General features: G+C 44.3%; 1 protein-coding gene across 2 annotated transcripts in view; it reads right to left on the bottom strand.

Annotated features, from left to right (window-relative positions):
• TSPAN5 (tetraspanin 5) overlaps positions 1-20044 on the bottom strand; it is a 157884-nt gene that overhangs the window by 100709 nt on the left and 37131 nt on the right. Inside the window, exon 1 of one of the 2 annotated variants that reach the window (XM_045792212.2) lies at positions 16829-17351. The exons of the other annotated variant lie outside the window; for it this stretch is intronic. Within the exon in view, the coding sequence (XP_045648168.1) occupies positions 16829-16873 (45 nt within the window). The 5' untranslated portion in view covers positions 16874-17351. Of the gene's footprint in view, positions 1-16828; positions 17352-20044 lie in introns of those variants that run through there. 2 annotated transcript variants of the gene reach the window in all.

Here is a 20044-nt window from a genome sequence, read left to right as displayed (position 1 = left end):
CTGGCCTGACTTGGAGAAGCAGCCGGAAATATTCCCAGGGCTTTCAGGGAAAGCCTCTGACGGGGGCTCTACCGGACAAAGGAGAGAGAACGAGAGAGAGGGCAATTACCGGGGAATTTAATTCCCTATAAACACCAATTTGGAGTAATTGACAAGAGGGTGAGGGGCGCCTTTCTTTCCTCCTTAGCAGGATTTCTTCCCCTCAGCTGGATAATTGCTTCCGTTCTGCAATTGCCTAGACCCACAACTGGGTACTAGCGTGCCGTCCACATCAGGCTCGGAACCGATGAGGTAATTGAGGTTTCACAAATACTTTGCCATGGCACAAAAATGCCTTACCATGTGTTCGGTGTGTTTTCTCTGACCAAAGTGCAAAATACCTATCTGGTGTTGCGGTGCCAGGAGAGGCGTACCAAGGAAGTGTTGCCACGGCAGGTGGTTGCCTCCCCCCCCCCCCAGCTTCTTTTTCTTTAAGAATCTGCTGAGTTACTTCAATAGCACATCGAGCTGCATTTACACAGTCCCACCTCTCTCCTGCGCTGCCGTCCGGAGTAACAAGACTCTGAGGGCAGCTGGAGTCTCGGTGGCCCAGCCTGCTGTATGCACTTCCAGTCACGCACCGCAGGACAGACCAGGGAAGAAAGGCGCACCACCTCCGTTTCAAAAGGAGCCACGCACGTGGTCAGAAACTCCTCCAGCCTCATTTTCATCAGGGAAGCTTTCTGTAAAATGTGCACGGTGCCGCCGGACACAGAGGCCAATGTAGTGTGGACCACAGCCGGGAAGCTGCCCAGCAAAGGACGAGCTCCTGTTTCCCAAGTGCCCGTTACGGGCCAGGCACGATGCCAAATGCTGCCACTTCTTCCGTCTCACCCAGTTTTCCACAGAACACCATGGACATTCCCGTTTTACAGATGAGGAAACTGAGGCCCAAGAGATGAATTTACTTGCCCGAGGTCACAGTGCTGGCCAGTGTCACAACTCGAACACGAGTCAAACTCCAAGTCTAATGCCATTCCTACTCATTACCTAAACCAGGCCCCTGAAGGGTAAAGTGGTTCCTGTAGCCAGGTTACCAGCATGAAGGAAGAGGAGTGATCTTGACGAAGGCTCTGAACAGGAGAGGAACCCCAGGGGGTCACGAATAGTCTGGCAACTTGGTGAACTTGGTCTTGGACCCCAACATCCCATCAAAGATGAAGAGACCAGCCCCCTTGGAAAGGGGAAAAACCACTTTGATGGTTTGACATGCCAGATACACAAGATACTGATTTCTTCAGACACTTAATTCCCTTTAATGTGGGTTTCATCAAATTTAGGTTTACCTTGACAAGATAATAGCTACGAAATTTTGAGATCTTAAACTAGGAGTTCTTCAAATAGCTGACTTTCCAAGTAAACACCCATCAGTGCGGGAACCTGGGAAGGCAAGAAGGAACACACATTTTGGTAACTCAGTAAACCTCAAATATCTGTGTGGGCCTCGAGGGGAAAATCGGCTTCCCTGGTTTTTTGTTTTGTTTTGTTTGTTTTTGCTTCATAACAGCCCATTAGAAATCAGCAGCTTCGCTCTGTTGGGCTTCCCCTATTTGTTAGGTGTTTTCTCTTAATTTCGGGTATATGGTAGTCTGTTTTGCTAAATTCAAAGGCAGGAGCAACAGGGACTGAAGAGTTATTTGACATAAAACAAACAAAAAACAAAAAAAAGCAAGACAAGATGTGCCAGAAAGTAGCACTATTCTGTTATTTATACTGTTTACTCCTTAAACAATAAGAGCAGTTAAGTTTGCCAAAAATCTACAGGAAAATCCTGTTAAAACATATACTTTAAAAAGTCCCCAAAGCCTTCTGAAATTAGTGCATAATCCAAAATGCCATTTAAAAATAATCAAAATGGACCAACACCAAAGTGCTGATAATCCCTAATTTTGTACAGATTACAGTAAAAAAGTTATTTTTTAATTGGTTTTTTAAACTTGGAAAGGAACATTTTTCTATAGAAACAGGGTCATAATTAGTAGTATTATTTCCAAGAAAAGCCACAAGTGTCTTTACTTTTTTAACAGGAACTTAAAAAAAAATCGACCCTGAGATCTAATTTACTTAAAATATACTCACTTTGAATGTACAGTTAAGTGTGTTTTGACAACTGTATACACATGTAATCATCCCACAATCAAAATGCAAAACATCCCCCACCCCTGCAAAAATTCCCTTAATCTTCCCATGCCAAGCCCCAGAAAACTACTGATCCGCTTTCGGTAACTATTACTAGTTCTGCCTGTCCCCAAACTTCATATAAAGGATTCGTATAGCATGTAATCTTTTGTGTCACACTTCTGACTCAGCACGATGTTTCTGCCATCCGTGCATGTTGTACATACCCACAGTGGGGTCCTTTTTGTTCCGGAGCAGTACTCCTCTGAATAGATGATACCACTGTTGGTTTAACCACTCACCAGGGGATGGACACCTAGGTTGTTTCCAGTTTGACTATTAGCAACAACGCTGGTATAAACACTCACACGCAAGTCTTTTTGTGAATACATCTCAGTTAGCTTTGGTAGCTGCTAAATGGTTTTCCAACACAACTGTACCATTTGACACTGCAATTGATGGTAAAGTTTAGACACTGACCCCCAGATGTCTTTTCAATCTGCTGTTTGCCCAATACTATCACCACCGAGCTGGTGAAAAGGAGGTCTGTGGTTTAAGAAAATCTCCTCCCCAATTCTTCCACTGGCAAAACTAGAAACACTTTGCCCATTTCAAAATTTCTTTCTGACGAAGCCCCATTTACACACCGCTCCCTCTACCCCCATTTCTGTAGACACCCAAGTGCTCACAGCCCTCCTTTCACCCCCTACTCCAAATCCCCAGTGAAGCCACGGAACCCACCCATCTCTCCTCCAAAGTGTGTCAGTCTCCAAAACTACATTCCTCTCCTTTCCTCCCTCTCCCCCTACAAATCAAAACTTCTGTCCCTCTGTTCAGCTGCTTGTGTTTAGGGTTTAGGAAGGCAAGCTGATTAAATGGACCTTTTGTATGAAAGACTGGTAACAACTTTAAACAAAGATGTTCAAACAGAGGTTGAAGAGATAGCAGTCTTTACAATGCGACAATACTGCTCTTATTCCAAACCAAGCCCTAACACGTATGACGTATCACAAGGTAACGAAGTGGAAGAATGAGAGGTGGGTATAGGAGGTAAGGCAGGGGAAGATTTTTCATTTTAGGATAGAAGTTCACTGTTATAGGCTAGACCTGCCGAGTCATATTCTCTGTCCCCCAAAGTTGTTTTTCACAGTTTCTTTCCTTCTTCTATACCTCTGAACTCACAAATTCTGACTCATGTTGTTTTTACATTAGAACCAGAGTCATGGCAGCACAGTGATGGCAAGACAGGTTGTTTGTAAGCAGGACGCCGCTGTCTCTACTAAAAGAAAGATCTTTAGTAGTTTTACTACCGGTTCCTATCGACAGCACCCTACCAGGCACTTAGCTGAAGAATCTCCCAGCCATATTGTCAACATCGCATGCGCTCATGAGGTTGACAAAGGACATTTGCCACGAGCCGAGCCGACTGTAAAAGATCAGGTTTCAGAAACTCACGCATAAAGGCGATGTTGCTCTCAAAACAAGTCTGTTAACAGATTCTAAGCCTAAAACCATTATTAGTCAGCTCACACTAGGGCATGGGAGACAGACAAAAACCAGTGCCTTCGAAACATCAGTGCCATGTGGTTTCTGTCTTCTATCTCCCCTCTCATGAACAGAGTTATCCAGAGAGCTCACGTCTCATCCGGGCAATGGACAAAACCTGACTGGCTTACGCAACCATCTCAGAGTTCTAGTGGAACAAACACTTTCAAGTGGATCAGAAACGTTTCAATTATACAGTATAAAGTTCATGTACGAGAAGAGCCCAATTTGGTTTGGTGGACCGGTCCTATGGCAAGTTACAGACACGGCTCCCCTTCGTGGCGGAAAAGAGAAGTGATGTCCACCCACGTGGCCTCCTCGAGATTTCTTACCCCCTGCGACTTAACTCTGGAGCTCGAGACCAGTACCAGCCATCAGCGATCAGAAAAGCTACCAAACTCCTCTAATCACTGCTGAGTCATACAGACTCTACGACAGCACAATCCTAATTGGCACTTGAGAAACAATTACCTTCTTGAATCTCGGGAATTACTTGGTCATTTGAACTACCACCCTGACGACCCGCCATCTCCTCTTCCCTGTCTGATGCTAACCTAACCTCTGGAGCTGGAGGAAAACAGGCTGAGGCAGGATGACAAAACAGAGTACTCGTGCTTTCGCTCATCCAGCACTGCAGTAAGGCCTTGGTGGTCTGTAGGTCAGGGGTGCTGCGGCAACAGGGAAACCGACTATCATCGCTCCAGAAAAGGAGGCCCAAACTCCACTCATACAATGACTCTCTCCATCGCCAATCGCTCAAGCTTCACGTATGCTCCCTTCTTGAGAACAAACAAACAAACAAAGGTTAGCTTAGTCAATTCCTGGGCTTCGTGAAGACTCCCTTCCACAAATTGGATGCTTTGTAACGCTAAGCAGATGCTTACATGGAAAACTGTTCTAACATCTCCTCATCAAAATGACAGAGTCGCTGCATCTCTGACACCATGCTGTTCTGGAACTGAAGAACTCAGATGAATCAGCAATGAATTGTCTTATAAAATAGCTAACGTGACATGGGATGTATTAATAGGAATAAGGCCTGTAGGGACTAGGAAGTCATCTCCCTGCCATCACCTAAGCAGGACTGGGACTCGTTCTTGAACGCCATATGCAATCTGAGGTTCCAATTTTCAAGATATGTGAACAAACTGGAACCAGCCCAGGAGGCCTCTATTTAGCAAAAGGGATGTTCCCAAATGTGTAAAAAAGGTTTACAACTCTCCCTGAAATCCAAAAGAAGGGAAATGGAAAAGAGGGTATTTACTGAGCACATACTCTGTTCTTAGTATAGTTGACCCTTGAACGACATGGGTTTGAACTGCACGGCTCCACTCATTCAAGGATTCCCCTCCCCCCCCAGAAGTACAGTACAGTACTCTAAATGTATTTTCTCATGACTTTTAATAACATTTTCTTTTCTTTAGCTTACTTTATTGTAAGAATACAATATATAGTACATATAACATACAACATATTTGTTAATTGACCATTTATGTTATCAATAAGGCTTCTGACCAACGGTAGACTATTAGTAGTTAAGTTTTTGGGGAGTCAAAAGTTATATGCAGACTTTTGACTGTGGGAGGGAGTCAGCGCCCAACCCCTACATTGTTCAAGGATCAACTGTACACTTTACAGGACTCTTCACTTAATCTCTAACACAACCCTGGAAACCAGGTTTCATGCCTTTTGTACAAATTTGGAAACCAAGGCTAAAGGATATTAAGCAGCTTGTCCCAGAAACATCCAGCTAGCAGCATTCCTCAACTCTTCTGTCCCCCTTTCTGTGCCCCTTGGTTATTACTTATGCTTCTCTCTGGGGTTCTCTTTGGGGGGGTTTTTTGGGTTTTGGGGGGGTTGACTAAAACAAAGAACTATTTCAGAAAGTCTGGTGGTCTACTGACATCATCATAAACCCTAAGGTTTGAAAGAGTCAAATAAACATTTTAATATAACGTTGAAGCAATAACTGGATTATCAGCGTGTCAGGGAAGAAATATGCTAATTATCAAGCAACCACTTGGCTAAGGTTCAATTGTGGGAGTGCTAATTAATTCAATGAAAAGAATGTTGCACCGCCCTTCTAAAGTTGGTGCCAGGACTGATCTGTGGACAAGGCCACAGACATACAACCGCAGCAGGTGAGAAGAGCAGACACGGACCTCTGGCCCTCCACTGCCTCCCATGCATGGCAGCCACGACTTACTGCGCCCTCCTGCAGGAACTCTCTGGAGTCTTTGACCCCAAGCAAGCCCGGAGGACAGCAAGCATACAATTTTTCAGCAAAATATTGTGCAGAGACTGCAGCTCATTTATAATGCTAATTTAAAATGCCTTGTATTTACACAGCCTTTAATTAGCTCAGCCCCAACCCGTCAATCCCTCAGAAGATTTCTTCGCTGGGAATATCTGTAGGAGGAGCCAATTTTTTAAGGACTTCTAAACAGCCTAAAACTGGAGATCTACGTGTGGCTATTTAAAACTCGCCCACTTTGAGGTATGTGTGTTTTTCGGCTCTATAGCTCAGCTGTCTACCCAGGATTGCTCAGGAAAACCACAGGCCACCGTGCAACACGCATCTCCCGGTGGCGCCTCTCTCCTGTGTGGACTTCACGGACTTGCCCTCAGCAGAAGCAACTGCAACTCTACCCCAGGAATGCAGAGTGCGCCCTGCTTCCCTGCCGCGGGGCCAGGCTGAAACCACCGCTGGTCATCTCCGTCTATGGCACTTTCATGCACACAGCACATTTCTCCCAAAGGGCAGTTAAACAGCATCTCTGTGCACAGCTGCTCTGGGCAATCAGGAGCACCGAAAATTATGCACAGCACAACAGCCTCTATTTGACATCAGGATGTCCTGAACAGGCTCTCTGAATCAAAGGAAAAATCTACTGAACTATTTTCATGTGATGCAGTCACAAGTGGGCCGAAAGCAGTTCCATTTTATTTTTGCAGGTTACCCGTACCCTTGAAACAGTCCTTGTTACATGAAGCAATTCATCACATCCAATTCCAGCTCTACCCCATTTTCTATGGTCCACGCTCGGATTTGCACTTGCAAATAAAATAGGACAAACACCACTTAGACCACAAAACCTTCCAAAGCATTGTTAGACTCTCTTCACAAGCTACTCGAGGAAGATAAGGAAACATCTGTCTGCACCACATACTGTTTCTGGGTAACACTGTAAGGGAGAGAGAGTTTTTAAGAATTCTCTGTATGCCTATGCCAGCATTTAAACATTTTCTACTGCCCAGCTCATTCTCTACCTTTCCCTCCAGATCAAACACTATTATCCAGGAAATCTATTTTGAAGTATTTCTGTATTGGGAGACTTGTTTTTAGTTTTCTAAAACAGCACAATGGCTATTATTAGCAACAGCTCAAGTGGGAAAGTTTACAAAACCATTGAACACATATGAAAGGAAATGAGGAACTGAATAAAAAGTCTTTTCTATTCCCAAATTTTTATGACTATTTTTTTTAATGAAGAACAGAAAATAAAAGCTTGGTAAGGAAATGTAATTTGATTCTAAAGAGGCTTTACTAGGAGTCTCATTCCAAATTAAAAAATACATTTTCACCTTCACGAGGCACTTATGAATAGTCCCGAAGTGAATGTGCTTCTCAAGAAGGTTTAAAAAATAAAAAATAAAAAAACAAAAAACTTCATGAAGCGGCAAGGTGCAGATGGACCACAGCAAAGGGCCTTCCTGCGGCTCAGCTCCCTAAGGCGAGAGGGCCCTCCATCCCAGCAGAAATTTTGCTCAGGATCCTGAATTACCGTAGCAGAAGATCATCACTGATGCAGGGAGTCCCCGAGGAAAGCACACTATCACCCTCCCCGCTCCCCATGTTCTGAGTGTAATCTTGCACTGTGGGCTATCACAGTTCCTGGCAGCTAAAAGACCCAAGTTCTCAGAAAGATGGGGGGAGGAGCTCAGAGAGCCACATGCTGGGATCCCATTAGCTAGGTATCCCACACAAAGACTTCGCCTAAAAAACAACGTTGAAGTAGAAAGTGGTCACAAGAAAAGCATTTCCATATGGGAATCCAGCCACTTAACCTTCCCCTTCCACAGTTTCCTCCTTTATAAATTGGGGATAAAAGTACCTGCTGGAGCTTACTAATAGCAAGTATCACGTGTAGTATCAGTACAAATGCTTGGGAAAGCTGTGTGCATTCCCGGAGGCTGTCTCAAAGGATGCAACTAACTGCAACACACACACCTGTGAAAAGTCCTGCCCCAGAAGGAAACGAGGTTCGAGTTATACCTGAACGCTACTATTTTTGATAAGCTAAAATGCCCGTTCATCAGGGTGATGAAACAGGAAATATTTTAAATATATCAAATGCTTACAAATAAGATTTCTATACACAGACATTCCCATGCCCATTAAAACTAGTAACCACCATAAACCTTAAGCCAGGCTCACCAAAAAAAGGACTCAAACAAAATCAGAAATGAAAGAGGAGACAGAACAATCGACACCACAGCAATACAAAGGATTGTAAGAGAATGTTATGAAAAACTATATGTCAACAAATTGGACAACCTAGAAGAAATGGATAAATTCTTAAAAACAATCTCCCAAAACTGAATCAGGAAGAAATAGAAAATTTGAACAGACTGATTACCAGCGATGAAACGGAATCAGTAATCAAAACACTCCCAACAAACAAAAGTCCAGGACAGAGGGCTGCACAGGTGAGTTCTACCAAACAGTTAAAGAAGAGTCGGTACCTGTTCTTCTCAAACTATTCCAAAACATAGAAGGAAAACTTCCAAATTCGTTCTATGAGGCCAGATTACCCTGATACGACAACCGGACAAAGATACTACCAAAAAAGAGAACTGCAGGCCAGTATCTCTGAGGAACACAGACACAAAAATCCTCAACAAAACATTAGCAAACTGGATCCAACAATACATTAAAAGAAAGAAAGAAAGAAAGAAATCATTCACCACAACCAAGTGGGATTTATTCCTAGGTTGCAAGAGCAGTTCAACATTCACAATTCAACCAACATGATACATCACAACAACAAGAGAAAGGATAAAAACCATATGATCGTTTCAATAGATGCAGAAAAAGCATTTGACAAAATACAACATCCATTCATGACAAAAACCCTCAAAGTAGGTTTAGAGGGAACATACCTCAATATAATAAAGGCCATATATGAAAAACCCACAGCTAACATCATACTCAATAGGGAAAAACTGGGAGCTTTTCCCCTAAGATCAGGAACAAGACAAGGATGTCCAATCTCACCACTTTTATTCAACATAATAGTGGAAGTCCTAGCCACAGCAATCAGACAAGAAATAAGAGGCATCCAAATTAGTAAAGAAGTAGAAAAACTTTCACCTTTTGCAGGGACATTATACTATATACAGAAAACCCTAAAGACTCCTCCAAAACACAAGAACGGATAAATGAGTTCAGTAAGATCACAGGATACAAAACCAACATATAGAAATCTGTTGCATTTCTACACACTAACAATGAAGCAGCAGAAAGAAAAATTAACAATCCCATTTACAACTGCACCAAAAATAAAATACCTAGGAATAAATTTAACCAAGGAGGTAAAAGACCTCCAGTCTGAACACTATCAAACACTGATGAAGGAAACGGAAGACGACAGGAACAAATGGAATGATACGGCAGAACAAATACTGTTAAAGTGTCCGTATTACCCAGAGCCATCTACAGATCTAATGCAATCCCTGTCCGAATACCAACAGCATTTTTCACAGAACGAGAACAAACAATCCTAAAATTTGTATGGAACCACAAAGGACCCCAAATAGCCAAAGCAGTCTTGAGAAAGAACAAAACTGGAGATATCACAATCCCAGATACCAAGATATACTACAAAGCTGCAGTGATCAAAAGAGTAGGATACCAGCACAAAAACAGACACACAGATAATAGAACAGAATAGAGAACCCAGAAAAACCCACGATTATGTGGTCAATCTTCAACAAAGGAAGCAAGAGTAGGCAATAGGAAAAGGTCTCTTCAACAAATGGTGCTGGGAGAACTGGACAGCTACATGCAAAAGAATGAAACTGGACCGCTTGCTTATACCACACACAAAAGTAAATTCAAATTGGATTAAAGACCTAAATACAAGACCCGAAGCCATAAAAATCCTAGAAGACTAACATAATAAAAAAATTTTTTAAATAAATAAAAAATAAAATAAACGCAGGAACTGGGGCGGGGATCCTAGAAGAAAACATAGGCAGTGGGGGCGCCTGGGTGGCTCAGTTGGTTAAGTGTCTGCCTTTAGCTCAGGTCATGATCCTGGGATCAAGTCCTGCATCGGGCTCCTTGCTCAGCAGGGACCCTGCTCTGCCTGCCGCCCCCCCAACCGGTGCACTCTCCTTTGCGTGCACACTCTCTCTCGTTCGCACACTCGCGCGCACTCTCTCTCTCTCTCTCTCTCTCTCGTGTTCTCTGACAAATAAAATCTTTAAAAAAAAAAAAAAGCATAGGCAGTAATTTCTCTGACATTGGCCATAGCAACATTTTTCTAGAAATGTCTCTGAAGGGAAACAAATGCAAAAATAAACTATTGGGACATCAAAATAAAAAGCTTCCATATGGTAAAGAAAACAAAACATACTGAAGGGGAAAAGATATTTACAAATGACATATCCAATAAGGGGTTAATATCCAAGATACATGCAGACAACTCAACACCAAAAATCCAAATAATCCAATTAAAAACGAGAAGACATGAACGGACATTTCTCCAAAGACGACATACAGCTGGCCAGTAGTATGTATACAGCTGAAAAGACGCTCAACATCACTCATCATCAGAGAAATACAAAATCAAAACCACAATGAGGTATCACCTCACACCTGTCAGAATGCCTAAAATCAACACAAGAAACAGCAAGTGTTGGCAAGGACATGGGGGAAAAGGGGGGCGAGAGAGGAGGGAGAGAGGGGAGAGGAGGAAAGAAAGGGGGGGACCAAGAAAGCTGCAAGCAGCAAGCATTACAGAGACAGGTTGGAGGTGAGGGCTTCCAGCCCAGTACTCCAAGCAGCTGACAGCACTGAATGAAAAGGCTAGAAGACAATGGCCAAGCATCAAGGGATTTACAAGAACAATGGTGCATCCTTCAATTACATTCTTTTGCTTAAATGAATCTTTCAGTTTTTGTAGTGTTGGAGTGAAATCCATTTACAACTTCCAAAAAACAAAGCCAGCAGACAACCTGGAATTTGCTTAGTGGACCTAAACAGTGACGCTGTTGTAACTGGCAAGGACCCTTTTGCCTTTAAAGAGACATTTAATTGTGTGCTGATGAATGTTCACTAGATTTCCTGAGGTGATCATTTCACTATGTATCTCAAATCATGTAGTACACCTGAAACTAATGTATGTCAGTTATATCTCAATTTTTTAAGGGCAGCATAAGAGATCCTTGTCACGAAACTGTTCTATACCTTGACTACTGTGGTAGATCCATGAACCCACACATGATAAAACTGCATAGAAATATACTACAGCCACGCGCACACATAATACAGGTGAAATCTGAGTAAGCTTGGAGTGCATCAATGTGAATTTTCTGGTTATGATATTATGCTATAGTCTGGTAACATGTTGCCACTGGAAGAAGCCGGGTGAAGGGTACACAGGATCTCTCTGCATTATTTCTTACAACTGCAGTGAATCTACAATTACCTCAAAATAAAAGTTTAATTAAAATAGCATTAACAGGGGCGCCTGGATGGCACAGCGGCTTAAGTGTCCAACTCTTGATTTCGGGGGCTCAGGTCATGATCTCAGGGTCAGGAGATTGAGCCCCAAGTCGGCTCAGCACAGAATCTGCTTGAGATTCTCCCTCTCCCTCTGCCCCCCCCATCATGCTCCAAATAAAAGCTTTTAAAAAAATTTTTTTTAGTAAAATAGCAACACTAATAAATAAAGCGCAATACAGGCAGGTCACCCGGTGACCACAACGCTAAGAGAATGTAGAACAGACAGAGCAGGATCGCCATCCTCTCTCCAGGAGCACACTCCCTCCAACTCCCCAGGGAGCGGCTTCCCTCTTCAGCGCCTTCCAACACGCTGTCCCCTGCCTGAAACACTCCTGGCCCCTCTCCTCGCTCAGCTAGTCTTCTCCAGCCCTCGGTTTCCAGCAACGGCGGCACTTTCCCAGAGACACCGCGGTCTCCCCGGGATTCTCCCTCAACACTGTGTTTTGTTTCTCTCCCCGCAGCACTCACGTACCGTAAGTTAGGCATTTGTTTCCTAAGGTATTTATGCACTTACTTCCCGGCTCCCTCGTACATGTACAAGCCAAGAAGTCAAGAATCATTTGTTTTGTTCACCGTTTTATACCCAGCTCAATGACAATCACCAAGCTCGGGGTGCACTTACTGAAGGAACTTGGGAGGGTGGAAGAGACCTTACAGTCAAAAGGACAGTGATGGGCCCCGGGCTGGAGACTAAGGCAAACAGCTCCGGGCTGAGCCCAGGCTCCGCACTTTCCTGAGTTCCACAGCTGAGTGAGACATGCAGTGCCCTACGGAGGGCAGTACTAACCTGACGTCATCCTGGCAAAATAACAGACTGAAATACCAAGTCAATCGCTCTATGTGAAAGAAGTCTGAAGAAAAATGTACAGTAGTGCCCAATTTCTGATAAGCAATCTGTCCATAAAGCAGCAGGCTTACAAATGATGCCTGTGCTCTGCTCTCTCATTGTATTTCCAGACACTCTGACGGTACCATAAATGACTGTAATAAAACCTACCCAGGATATGAGAGTTTCTTTTTTTTTTTTTTTTTTTAAAGATTTTATTTATGTGACAGAGAGACAGCTAGCGAGAGAGGGAACACAGCAGGGCGAGTGGGAGAGGAAGAAGCAGGCTCCCAGCGGAGGAGCCCGATGTGGGACTCGATCCCAGAACGCCGGGATCACGCCCTGAGCCGAAGGCAGACGCTTTAATGACTGTGCCACCCAGGCGCCCCAGGATATGAGAGTTTCAACAAGCACATCAAAAAGGAATTTGTGAGTGAATAAGAATCCATACCTACTAAGCTAGTTCAGTAGTTGCAACCATCTCACCCACGATCCTGGGATCTCTAATAATGTAAATGTGGTCTTTGCAAAAACACCAAGGTCCAAAATCTCTTCCTTCATAATACAACAGAGTCCCAGACTGCTCACCTTAAGTCTGTTAACACACCAATCTTTCCCCATACAATATTCTAGTCCCTATTGTAGACAGCAAAGCTTTGGCCAAACACCGAAAAATCTGATGACGGAAGCAACCCAGACCTAAGATCTCTCCAGATGGTAGTTATAGCATAAACTATGACAGGTTGATAATGAGAAACGGGGGAGGGGGTCAGGTGGGAGAGGCAGGTCTATGAACCTAAACTGCCTGGTCACTGTCACTACTCAAGGCCAGTTTTTCACTTCAAAAACCCATGACTCAAGCTGCATTTTCTCGTGGCTTTCCAATGTTATCCCCTCCCTCAGCACAACCGATTATCACTTCCAGCCCTCTCCTCGCTACTAAATGGCCCCTTGCATCTCTTCATCCTCTCCTTATTTCTGGAACTCTTCTTCTCATAGAGCTGTTTGCTCCAAAGTTTTACCACAACAGGTGCCAACTGCCTCAACAATTATTTCATTTTTAAGAAAGCATTTTAGCAGTGGCTGGATATCTCAAAGCACAAATGAGTTCTACGGTGTTTGGTTTTCAAAAGTCGCCTATAGTTTATAAGAGATGCAGAGAACCGAGGAACTGAGCTGCCTAAGACTTGAGGGATCTCAGGACTCAATCAGAGCTCTGCTGTGAGCTCCACTCCTTAGTCCAGACTCTGACGTCCCCGTCTTCAATCCCATCACAAGCCCGCCACATCCGCAGCACTTTCTAAGGAAAAGACCCCGGGCTGATTCCCAGTACCAAGGGGACAGAGTTTTCAAGTGATGGCCCCACTTGCAGGTGACTGGACTAGAAATGAGCCCGTGACCAGGACAGCCAATGCAAAGATGGTTCAGCAGGGCCTCTCAGAGGTCAAGAGAGGCTCGAGCCCCTCTCAGTGTTAACACTCCCAGTTATGTTAATAAAGAATCGACAAGACATTTTAATACGTACATTGAACAAATTAACATTTCTAACACCCAAACACTTATGACTAATTATGCTCTTCATGAGACAGTTACAAGATTTATAAAACATATTAATTCATAGTGCACTACAGGCAGAATATCCGTTAATGAGAAACAAATTTAAATTTGGATGATGAATGCCATCTTCTTTCAATCTTGCCAGTTTGTCTCTGTGACGGGATGTATAGCTCGTGTGCAGATAACACTAAGGGAACCAAAGTGTGGCCCTTCGCGCATATGAGGCCCACGCTAAATGGCCTTGCAGTCAACCTCCTCCAGCAGCCTCCCCGACATCACGCGCACTATGCCCTGCTGGCCAACAACAAAGGACAAGAAAATTTAATTAGAAGTTCTACTTAACAACAATGATGATAATTAGTGAGACCCGTAAGTCATCTGAGCTGCTTTAAAGAAGGAGATGTAGTCACAAACTCCTGCTGGCAACATCCCTGATCTGGAACAACCTTGTCAACATGGTACCTGTGAGGCCCAGCCATGGCACACAGTTTGCATCCTTAGATAGTCCTGAGATTCTCATCTCTCGTCACCTGCAACCTGAACGGTAACCCCTGCTACCATGTTTTTGTGCCTCAGGACCAGCAGAGCCTAGTGTCAAGCTTTCCTGAAAATTCTTGAGAGGCTACCCCTGTGCAAAATTTACCCAAGCCTGAAAACCTCAGGGGGTTAAACAGAATACAGTACTTTCCCACTTCACTTAGCAAATTGCCCCCACCTTTATGGTTTTCATGGCCCTTCCTTTCTAACAGTTTTGCTCTCAACCCCTCAGCTTCTCTCTTCACTAAGAAAGTCCAGCATTTGGGGCGCCTGGGTGGCACAGCAGTTAAGCGTCTGCTTTCGGCTCAGGGCGTGATCCCGGTGTTATGGGATCGAGCCCCATATCAGGCTCCTCCACTGAGAGCCTGCTTCTTCCTCTCCCACTCCCCCTGCTTGTGTTCCCTCTCTCTCTGGCTGTCTCTATCTCTGTCGAATAAATAAATAAAATCTTTAAAAAAAAAAAAAAAAGTCCAGCATTTAATTCATTATTTCCAGATTCTCAGATGCAGAGATTTCTTAACAGTGTTCTTAGGGAAAAGAAAAATACTGCATTAAATATACACATTGATTCTTCGATACACTGGAATTCCAAACATGTTTTTAAAAGTTAACGTCTTAGAGTGAAGAAAATAAGATAAATGTGTCTATTTCAATTAGGAAGAAGCAATGGAATTTGGGCAGAAATGGCCAAACCTGGCTGGTAGCAAAGTCCTAGGAAACATGGCAGCGGGGTAAGAAGAAAGAGAACCAAAAGGAAGCAAGACAAAGATGTGGGAACTCACTTCAGACAATGCACATACAATGTCTAGAGAACGTTGCCAATTTCCCAGAGCTCTGCATTAGAAACTTATCCAAACGCTACGTAGATTTGCAAGGCCCTTCTAGTTGCACTTTTCCCTCACAATGATTTCTATTAACCCAACCCACTCAGCTCTTGCTTCTCTTGCATTCCATCAAATCTGCATCACTTATCAGAATCATACCTCTGCTTCCCTCTTAAAAATTAGAGCCCTCAAAAAAAAAAAAAAATTAGAGCCCTCAGAGAACAAGGAATTGTTGGAGACGAGATAAGAAGAACACTTCCAGGACCTGAGCCCAGCTCCGGAGAAACAACCCAGGTCTACACAGACCATACCAAAGAGGAAACCCAAAGCTCTTGGAGTCTGTTCTACCTTGAAACAATTCTTCCGAATGTGGGTGACTTGGCATTTCAGAACCTAACAAGGTCAGAGGAGAGGCAATGTGAGGCGATCTTTACCTCAGGTCATTCTGACAAATGCTAGTGAAGAAACCAACTGGACCTGATGCCCAAAAGGCAGGAGGGAGGTCACAATGGACAAGAGCACAGCCTCAGCCCTCACTGGGTCTAGCTGCACAGTCTCAGACAAGTGGTAAAACCTTTCTGGGTCTCAGTCTTCTCCTCTTAACCTGAAGGGGTTGAGACAGCCTCTACTGTCACTGCAAGAACATGCTTCTATAACTGTATGCCATGTGTCCTATAGGTCACCTGCCCAACAGTACCTGCAACCAGTATTATCCCAACAACAAATGGGATGACATCATTTCTAGGCTGCAAGAAAAATAAAATCTGGGTCCCTCTCTATATAAAATGATACATACTTTGATTTCCAAATTCTTAAATACTCTATAGGAAAGAGCACCATCTGAATCTTTAAAAAAGAAGAGCAAAAGAAAGGGTTTATGTTTCACTTTAAGAAGTACATTTGTGGGGGCGCCTGGGTGGCTCAGTCGTTAAGCGTCTGCCTTCGGCTCAGGGTGTGATCCCGGCGTTCTGGGATCGAGCCCCACATCAGGTTCCTCCTCTCCCACTCCCCCTGCTTGTGTTCCCTTTCTTGCTGGCTGTCTCTGTCTCTGTCAAATAAATAAATGGAATCTTTAAAAAAAAAAAAAAAGAAGTACATTTATGGGGCCCATTATTCAAAGAAGCAAATACCAAAATATATGAAGATACATACATACTGTAATAGCGATGTAGCGGGACAGATGGCAGCGACCCTTGTGGTGAATCTAGCATAATGTATGAACTTGTCAAATCACTAATTCATCCACCCATAACATAACGTTGTGTGTCAACTAGACTCAAATAAACTGTGCATATATATGAAGATACATAAAATGATTTAATCAGAGTTAGCCGTTAAAGATCATCTCATAACATCATCCAGTCTGGCCCCCTCATAGACAAGAAAAATTAAGCACAGAGAGATTAGTAATTTGCCCAAGGACACCCAGCTAGTGAGAGGCAGGCCAAATACTCGCACCCAGCCAAGAATGATTTAATTATTCCAAAAAGGTATCCGAGGAGGTTAGCAAATTCTGGGATAAGCTTAGGAAGCTAATGTCAAAGAGGACAGCCAAGCCCTCCCACACAGCATTGCTTACTGCTCTCATACCCAAGCCGGAACTCCAGGCTGACCAGTGCGGGAGGCATCGATCATTGGCTCCCATATTCACTCATTTCCATCCGTGGCAATGGTGGCACAAGCCCCACTCCCCTTCCAAACCAGGCCAGCAGCTCCAAAGGGGTTACGACCTCCGATTCCGGGCCAGGTTTCCCACTTCATTGCTGTTACCGTACCACACACAGTCGCCTCACCAAACCATGGGAAGCTGATGCTGCCAGTGCCAGCCCGCCAGCCAAGCAGCAGCAGCTGCCCCAAAGCTATCACCCTGGGACCTCACTTCCTGTTCTGGCAATCGAGCCCACATCCGTGCCAGCTCAGGGTCTGGCCCATCGTTCTCAAAGCTTAGAGCTGGACAGCCCCCAGATATCCAAGAAACCATCTGTTACAAAACCCTCCCTCCTCCAACTTCACTTCACAACAGACAGCAGAGATCTGGTCACACAAGCGGGAACTAGCAAGAGTCCTCTGAACTGAGGGGTCCTCACAGAGGACCCGGGCCATGCTGACCCTTATCCAGAAAGGGGGGAAGCCAGCAGTGTTCAACCAGACAACCTGAAATCAGCACGTCTCTTATTCTGACAGCCTTAACCATATGGTCGAGGTTCGAAAAATGCACAAAAGTACATTCAACTTTCTGAAGTTCTAGAATTTTGAACCATTTCTCCTTTTGAATGTCTATTTATTCTCTAACACTTTTCAAAGCAAAAGTCACCTGTACTAAAGACAAGGCAGGAACAATCACACTAATAACCTACAAATATCCCGAACTTGAAACAACATAAACTTACTTTCCAATTAAGAGCAAAATCAGAATAAGACCAAGTGCTCTGCAAAAGCCATTCCAGTATTACTATATTTAAATTCCAAGTAAACCCCAAGCAGTTACATTTGCATAATAATAGTCCTAATAACTAACACTGATTGCGCATTCACTATGCGCCAGACTGTACTAGGATCTTTATACATCCGATCTCACTGAATTCTTCTAACAGCTATATTATCATCTCCTCACCCCCTTCCTTAAGTAAAGGAGGCATATGGCGGGTAACTAACTTGCCTCAGGTCACAGCAATAAAAAGTGGCAGGGTCAAGGTTCAACACCTAGGGCCATGGGACTCCAAAGCCAGTGTTTTTAACATGACCACACATGGCATGGGGTCTTTGGTGTGTAGAAGCCAAAACTAAATAAAACGGCATTTTAGTTCATTGAACCACATCTCTCTGCATTTTAAGAAGGTCTGTGTAAGTGACTGCCCTGCAAATGTGCAGGCGAGGGAGGGAAACTGGCCCTCATCTGCCAAGTCTGCAGCACAAATGTCAAGCAGCTCCATGGAGCCCGAGGAGCAAGTGAACCGTGTGCCTGGCAAGGTTATATGTGTGTCTGCCTCAGACTCGAAATTTTTCAAAGAAATGAGGAGCCGAGGAGATGGGAAGGAGAATCTCATTCTGAATTCTGCAGAGCATGTTGAATAAATACGACCAGGCCCACACAGCTCGGATAAAGTCAGTCCATCAAAATAAACCAAATCCCTTACTACCTTCCTTTCTTCACCCAACAGGCACTGTAAGCCATGAGCGCGCGCGCGCACACACACACACACACACACACTGACCTTATTAGTATTAGCCTATTTAAACCTTACATTTTTAATTCTGTTTATTCTCTCGTGGGGAATTCATTCGGCAAACATTTGGCTTCACTTATACTTATGTTGCTGTGTTTCAGTGCGGGTGTCAAGAGGGCTTCCTCGTGGGCAGCAGCTCTCAGAGGTCTCCTGCACTACCCACAGTCACGAGGCAGCCGGATTTAGGGCCGAACAACAGAGATCATAAGGATGAAATAACACAGCCGCGGACCACTGAGTGTATTTAGTAGTGGTCGTGCTTGGATCAGCTGCACAAGCTCGAGAGGTTTGAGTAAGTGAATTCCTTTCCTTGCTGTGCCTCTTCTCACTCTTCACGGTCAACTTCCATTTCATAGTCTTACCGAGCACCTAGAATGTACCGGCCACTGTATTAGACGCTGGGAATACCACAGTGAGCAAAGTAAGCTTACTGTCTAGTTGGAAAGACGGAAATTATTCCAATAATGACAAAAAGGCGTGATTTACAGGGGAGCACTCTGAAGGAACACCCACTGAGGAGTATTGTGACAGTTTTTAAACACAGCCACAAATTCTGGTATTCCTCCCATTGAGAGGTGAGGTCTAGGTCCCCCCGTGTGAATCTGGGCGGGCTATGGCAACGTCAACCGTTACAGTATGGGGTGGAAATAAAGCTATGGACTGCCAAAGCTAGGTCATGAGCGGCCATTCAGCTTCTTGCTACTTTTTATTTGCCAGAATACCTACTCTTAGAGCCCTGAACTGTCCTGCAACAAGTCTGCCTCTCCTGAGGCTGCCCTACGATGAGGAAGTCTAAGCCACATCAAGGAACCATGGGTAGGAGTGCCGGTCAACAGTGCCAGCGGAGCCCAGTTTTTCGGTCATCCCAGTCTGCACACCAGACACAGGAGTGGTGACGCTCCCAGGGGATTCCAGCCCGACACTGTGGACCTCTTCCCTGCCAAGGCTCCAGACATCTCAGAGGACAGACAGATCATCTTCAGTGGATCTGAATTCCTGAGCCACAGAATCCAAGAGAATAACAGGTGGGTGCTGTTTAACACCAGGAAGTTTCGGAGTACTCAGTCCCTCCAAAAACATCACAGCGAGAGATGACTGAATCAAGTGTAGTGTACAGAACAGGCAGCCTCATACCGCAAGTCCCGCATGAAAGTAATATTGGAGAGGAGGTCAGAGGGTGGAAAGGCTTCCAACAAATGCAAGGAAGGGGATGGCAGAAAAAAAAAGAAAAGGAATAAAAGCAGCTAGGAGGCACAGGCCCTGTGGTCAGAGGGAGCATGGCTGGCACAGGAAGAAAGCCAGCTGGCCAGGGCCCAGAGTAAAAGAGGAGGAAAAGGCTCAGGAGAGAGGCAAGGGCCAGACTATGTTCAGGGCTTTGGTCTCTTACTTGACAGTAGTCAGAACTTCCCGAAGGGTTTTTTCATTTGGGTTTTTTTTCTAATTGAGGTAAAATTCACATAACACGGAAGTTACTGTTACGGATTGAATTCTGTCCCTGAAAAATTCATATGAAGTCAAAACCAGTACCTCAAAACGTGACTTTATTTGGAAACAGGGTTGTAACAGATGTCATGAGTTA

The sequence above is a fragment of the Ursus americanus genome, chromosome 8, assembly GCF_024610735.1.
Source record: "Ursus americanus isolate L20-20 chromosome 8, mUrsAme1.1.p, whole genome shotgun sequence".
NCBI lineage: Eukaryota > Metazoa > Chordata > Mammalia > Carnivora > Ursidae > Ursus > Ursus americanus.
Note: the sequence above shows the minus strand (reverse complement) of the source record. Positions and strands in the feature narration are given on the sequence as shown.